Source organism: Eurytemora carolleeae, unplaced genomic scaffold (genome assembly GCF_000591075.1).
Source record: "Eurytemora carolleeae unplaced genomic scaffold, Eaff_2.0 scaffold165, whole genome shotgun sequence".
NCBI classification, from domain to species: domain Eukaryota; kingdom Metazoa; phylum Arthropoda; class Copepoda; order Calanoida; family Temoridae; genus Eurytemora; species Eurytemora carolleeae.
In genome coordinates this window covers 391,254-398,116 of record NW_019396076.1, presented here as the reverse complement: position 1 = coordinate 398,116, position 6,863 = coordinate 391,254, and the positions used below count along the sequence as shown (strand labels likewise).

General features: G+C 31.0%; 1 protein-coding gene across 1 annotated transcript in view; it reads left to right on the top strand.

Moving 5' to 3' along the window:
• The first annotated feature begins 1,035 nt into the window (after positions 1-1,035).
• The window catches only part of LOC111714397 (patronin), a 15,145-nt gene continuing 9,317 nt past the window's right edge, over positions 1,036-6,863 (top strand). Inside the window, exons 1-2 of the mRNA XM_023489503.1 lie at positions 1,036-1,261; positions 6,618-6,708. Of these exons, the coding sequence (XP_023345271.1) occupies positions 6,634-6,708 (75 nt within the window). The 5' untranslated portion in view covers positions 1,036-1,261; positions 6,618-6,633. The remainder of the gene's footprint in view (positions 1,262-6,617; positions 6,709-6,863) is intronic.

The following is a 6,863-nucleotide window of genomic DNA, read 5'->3' as shown; positions in this document are numbered from 1 at the left end:
ATATAGAGGATTAAGGCTGGATAGGATACAGAGGATTAAGGTTGGATAGATTAGAGGATTGAGGTTGGATAGATTAGAGGATTAAGGTTGGATAGGATATAGAGGATTAAGGTTGTATAGTATATAGAGGATTAAGGTTAGATAGGATATAGAGGATTAAGGTTGGATAAGATATTGAGGATTAAGGTTGGATAGGGTATAGAAGGTTGGATAGAATATAGAGAATTAAGGCTGGATAGAATATTGAGGATTGAGGTTGGATAGATTAGGGGATTAATATTGAGCAGGATATAGAGGATTAAGGCTGGATATGATATAGAGGATTAAGGTTGGATAAGATATAGAGGATTAAGGTTGGATAGGATATAGAGGATTAAGGTTGGATAGGATATAGAGGATTAAGGCTGGATAAGATATAGAGGATTAATGTTGGAAAGATGGAATATAGGGGTAAAATGGGATAATTGTGAGAATAGATAGAGTGGTAAAAAGGGAGAAAATTGGGGAGAATAAAGGAGTAAGGTTGGATACGATTGATGATTAGGGTTGGAATGGGAGATAAGATGAATAGAAATGGATTGATTTAATATTTTAAAAAAGAAATTTCTGTACAATACATGCATGTGCAATTGACCTTGATTGAACAAATATCTACAGATTGTGTTAAATATAGATTAGATGTTTTACAGAAAATGATCAGAAAATGTTTGTCAATATGTTCAACTTTCTTTCATCATGTTGCGACCCATGCAGTGTTATTATTATAGGCCTAAAGCAAAAAGGCAACATACCACAATTAGTTAGCAGGGCGAGTACGACGACATTTAATAACATGTAATTTACTAGAATATTTACTTCTACCTATTTCGCATGTGTAGTGCAGGCAACATGTATTTAAAAAATTACCATTTTAAAAAAATACTGTTCAATGTTCACAACATCGAAAGTAGTATTTTCAAGTTAAAAGGCCAAGTTATGGAAATTATTTCCCTGGTAGCCCTATAGGTTTGGATAACTAAGCTTCGCGCAATGGCCGTGAGATTAACCAGTTGCTCTGAGTGAAGGTAGATGATGAAGTGGGAGCCCTGACTACCTGTCATCCTGTCACCTTTAACTTCACATTCATCCCATCCACCTTCTAACCGTTCATCCCATATTCCATCAAACAATTTATCTGTGTCTCCAAATGAAGGATGTGATATTAATCAACCAAGTGAAAATCTTTCAATGAATCCATTGTTGGCTTACAACTCTTGAACAGGTTTGTATACATTACAATTGTGAACACCTGGCTCAAGTTAAACCCAATCCTGCTTCAATGCACGATATCTATATTCAAACTTTTTACTCAATTTTTACATTTAACTGTAAATCAAACCTAGAAGAGAGCTAATTACATTTTCTTAACGTTATCAATTGTAAACACAAACAAATTGATAAAAGTGAGACTTATATTTGAAGGTTCTGGGTGGGGTTTGTTTATGATATTGTTTACATAGGTGTGGGTATATTCCTAGTATACGATTTTTGGACCCCCCCCNAAAAAGGTTTATTTCAAGATATAAGATTTCCCATCTGACTAGTGTGTAATGTTAACATTTATTACTACTGTTTCAGAACTTTAACCCGTTAATTCTGTTAAAAAAGGTTTATTTCAAGATATAAGATTTCCCATCTGACTAGTGTGTAATGTTAACATTTATTACTACTGTTTCAGAACTTTAACCCGTTAATTCTGTTAAAAAAGGTTTATTTCAAGATATAAGATTTCCCATCTGACTAGTGTTTAATGTTAACATTTATTACTACTGTTTCAGAACTTTAACCCGTTAATTCTGTTAAAAAAGGTTTATTTCAAGATATAAGGTTTCCCATCTGACTAGTGTGTAATGTTAACATTTATTACTACTGTTTCAGAACTTTAACCCGTTAATTCTGTTAAAAAAGGTTTATTTCAAGATATAAGATTTCCCATCTGAATACTAGTGTGTAATGTTAACAATCACGGAAACTATTTAAAATTCATTGACCTCAGCGCTCGGCCCAACTAGCCTGTTCTAGCTCTTGTAATCGTTAAAATCTGAACATGCATAAGTTTCAATATTAACTCAAAAAAATTCTGACTTTGAAACTGGTTCTGATGCGTGGGGGGAGACTTTTTTGTCGTGCACACTGCAGCAACTATCATTCAACATTCAAAATACTGCAAAACTTTACTTTGTATCTGTAAACTGTTTTGCAAAACAAGCCTTGTATCTGGTATCAGATACGGTTAAAAATATCGTAGTGTCCATTTCAATCTCTTATAATTGATTAGTATATTTGGTTAATTTAATATTCTGTATAAATAATGCTCCACATCTCACAAAGTAAAAAATAGGTGTTAATTACACATTTTTTAAAAATATATTTCGGTTTGGGTACTCTTTTTTGATTCAAATGCGCAAATTATTTTAATAATTTTTTGCAAGACGAGATAAGTTTTTCTTAATCGTCCGAAGGTACCGTTAAGTAACTTAAAAATTCTGCTTTTGGGGGACTTAGGTTCCGTTATGTTGGTTTAAAGGAGGTATTAAAAAAAAAATGAGAAAAAAAACCGAAAGCATACCCCGCAACCCTGCAAACATGCTAAAAAACATAAAAATTCAGAAAAAAAAATCACTATTCTTTTTTCCAACAATTATTCTAACTAAATAGAAACCACAAAACTTTTTATCACCTTCTTGTACAGTGTTATATGAAATATTTGTGATATCAAGGATATTTTCATGATTTTTATATTTTTATTAATATTTCCCCCGAGTTTAAAATTCTCTCAGCACTTTTGTATGATATTCATCTGTTTAGTAGTTGTCTGGCTTCAGAACCGGGCATTTCGTTATACTTTAGTTAAAATTGAAATATAACAAAGATTATTTTATCAAAAAATGTCCGAAATCAAGCTTGCAATTTCCAAGGAAAAAAATTCCCCATTTGTCAATATAAAACGTACCTGAAGTATCTGACGGATAAAAAGATTTTAGATCTGATTTGTTTGTTTGTTATTAGTTTGTTTTAAGTTGCAAACCTAAATACTTTTTACTGCTTATATAATATTTTAGAAATGCAATTACGATCAAATAAACCACATAAATTAACCAAGGTTCAAAACTCTAGTCACAAATTCTTAATTTCTTAATCCCTATATCTTAGCAACCTGGGTTTTGGCGGATTTAAACCGCGGCTCAAATTCTTTAAATTCCGTTTCTGGGACCGAATTTAATAAATTTGATCTGCTTACCCCCGGTTTAAGCTACCAATTTAAATCCTTCTCTAATCGTAGACCTTTTATATTTCAAACTATTAATTTTGCTAAATAAAAAAGTCTCAAGTTTGTAATATTTACGGTTTAAACCATCAGAGTCAGAATTAAATGAATTTGAGTCGCGTCTCAAACCCCCAAAAAACGGTTTCAATTGAGCGCCGGCTTAAATCTTGAAACATTGAATATGATTTTAAGTGAAACCAACCATATTTGAGCTGCGGCTTAAATTCTTTAAATTCGGTCTGAGGTTGTAAAGATTAAGGAATTTGAAAGTTAGCGTTTGTTTTCAGTTCCAATTATGGTTGATCCAAACTTTTATTTGATTTTCGAAGCAGTGCTTAGGATCAAGATCCACTGGTTCCGTAACATTTTGGCTTCCTAAATCCAGATTTTCAAAATTACTCAGATCCAAGGATCCAGTAGTCGAATCCACATCAAAATAAAATGAATCCTAAGCACTGGTTAAGAGGAAATCCACTCCATGTGTCTTTTTTCAAAAATATTTTTTGTCTAAATTGGATTCATCAAGATTGAAAGTTTGCAAAGGCTTTAAGTTTTAAATCCCGGAAAACTAAATAATGAAATTAGTTATTTTTAAACAATCAACCTTACCTTCCAACTTTTCCCACGCTAAACAATGAGCTTCATCTTAAGTTTTTTAGTCCCACAAAAAACTTTCCTAATATTCCCCTTATTATCTTCAAACTAAAACAAATATTTTTTGTTATTAACATATAATTAAATAGTCAAGGGAAAGAAGGAGTAATTTGATGAACAAATTGAAAACAAAATTATTTCACTTTTGTAACACAAAATATCTTTGTGACACACACACACACATAATAAATTGAAAACAAACACAAACCTAAATGTTGTGGCTGGCTGACTCCATGTTGCAAAGACCTCGAAAAAGCATAAAATGTCATTTTAGAATATTTTTACTGTCAAACTAGCAATGAAAAGGTCTGCGAGCAACTTGATGCAAAAAGAACGAATAAAAGAATTTATCTGTATCCTTGAGATTAAAAAAAAGCTGCAATACTTCTGTATATTTAGATTTTATACGTTAGTTTCATTCAAAAGGTTTCAGGCTAAAGAATTTTAATACTTGTAAAAAATTAATTAAAACAAAATAAGATGTATTTTAAAAATACTCATCCTTTGTCAATGCGAAAAAAAAGGATTTTTTAAGCATGAATTTCAAAGTTTACGAAATTTTCTTGTTTAATTAATTTAATTTTAACTTTAACTTTAACAAAAGAACTGAGTTTTTGCCATAAACTAAAAATTTATATTTCCTATGTCTTTACAACCTAATGGTTCAAACCTTTGATATTTCAAACTTAGATTATTTGGTCTAACATAAATCATAGTTTGAAAATATTGAAGGTCTACAATTATGTGTTTAAAAGATATAAGGTTTAGAAAATCAGAGTTTGTGTCAGAAACTCAATTCCTTTATAAAATTTTAATCTCTTTGCAACATTTGATTATTAATATTGTATGCCTCGTTTATTTTGCGTACTTTTTTTTGCAGTGATAAAACAATCAAAATCTATGCTAAGTTTTTAAAGAGAAAGTCAACTTACTTTGAAGTAACCAGAGTCTAAAACTAAAGAATGTGCGAATTTTAAGTTCGAGGTTAAAAGTTCTGTAAAATAATGAATAGCTACTTAAATATTAAACTGACTCAATTTTAAATTTGAATTTCCCGGGAAAAATCTTAACCAATCAGAGAAAAGGATTTACGGAGAATATTACATAACCATCGCTAATCAGCTGTTATTACGTAACCGAAAACAAAACATATTTCGAGTTACAACAGTTTTTGGGGTTTACATGCAAAAATTAATTTATCTAAAACGTGAATTTTCTTTACCAAGGTTTTCACTTTTAAATATATCGTAAAGTTAAATGCCGCTAATTCTCAGCTGAATGATGATTGAATAATAGACAATAGGGAAAATGCAGGATTTCAAGATTTTAAACCTGTGTTTTAATTTTAACTCGTCGATTTCGGCGAATTAAATATTTAACCACAGGGTTAAATATTTAACCTCACGGTTAAAGTTCAGGTTTAAATTAAGTCAGAAGTGGCATTTAACCCTGAACTTAAAATTTAAGTCAAAACTTTTCGTTCTTTAGTTTTAGACTCAGGCCCTAATAACATCGGTTCCATTTATCCCGGCCCAGTGTCTGAGAAACAAGAAAACAATGTAATAACTGAAATTGAACCTTTAAAAACCGGAAGAGACATGTAATTTTTATCCTAAAATTCACATTCTTATCTTCTACTGTAAAACTATAAAACTATCAGACTGCACTATATCTATTTATAATCTTTGCTTCTTACTTTTGCAAGCATATTGTAGCATATTTTTCACAAACGTGGATAACCAAAATTCTTTAAAAACTGTAAATTGAAATTTGGGTTCAATACAAAGAGGTTTATATAAAAGCGTTCAATATATCTAGTTTACATCCCTGATGTTAGATAAATGTTTATATACAATTCTAGGATTCAATTTTAACTTTAACTAGTTGCTCTTTTATCGATTTTTTTCAAAAATCAAAAAAAAAAATAAGGCAAATTTTGGGCCCGATCGGTTCAGTCGTTTAGACGTTTTTTGGTTAAAAACAAACAGCCAAGCCAAGTATATATATAGATAAAATATACATGCAGGATATATGATAGTAAAACTGCATTTACTATAATCTTTATATGAAATGTGTCACGTTTTAAAACTCCCGGTTCAATTCACAGTTCTCTTCGTTTTCTCCCTTGACTCATACTTTTTACTCTTTTAAATTTTGTCCTGCATGGTGAGTAATTCTGATCAGGGGAGTGAACAGAAGTTCGTTCAATTGCATACAAGATTTAAANCCCCCCCTATGAACTACCACCCTTGATTTCAAAGTTTCTACGGTTTCCGTGAAAAATTCTCTCATTTTTAACTTGATATTAGTCACAGAATCAAACTGTCAATATATTCTATGGTATAAAGCTGCGAAGCATGTATGTCAGACTTTAGTGCGTTCTGAATAGTACAGTCTTAATAGCTTGCTTCGTTATTACAGGGGACATTAGTTTTGGAACTAATGTCCCCTGTATTTTTGCGGTTCTATAAGTGCGTCTTTTTTGCAACAGACGTGATAATAAGTGTTTTTAAAGTCCCATTCTTAAGTATCATACGTTTATATTTAACGAATTTTTAATAAATTTTGAAGTTTTAAGATTAATCAAATCCAGGCTTGTTCAAGCAAAGCTAAATAACCCCTAATTTTTATAATATTTTTAAGAACAATATTTAAGGGTGTTGAAGGCTGGTATGCCGCCAAGTGTATTAACCTTCCCTGTTTCACCGGCTCCAGCACATAGCATGACGTCAGGCAGCTTTTTTAAGGTCAGAAATTAGAATAATACATTTTTTTTTAACATTCGGTTTTTATTCTCCTGGACTTTTACCTATATATTTTTTTTTTTAATTATTGTGAAACATTAAGTTTTTATCACAACTGCTCTGAGCAGTATGAAGGTCTAATTCTTTTGTGGGAAATT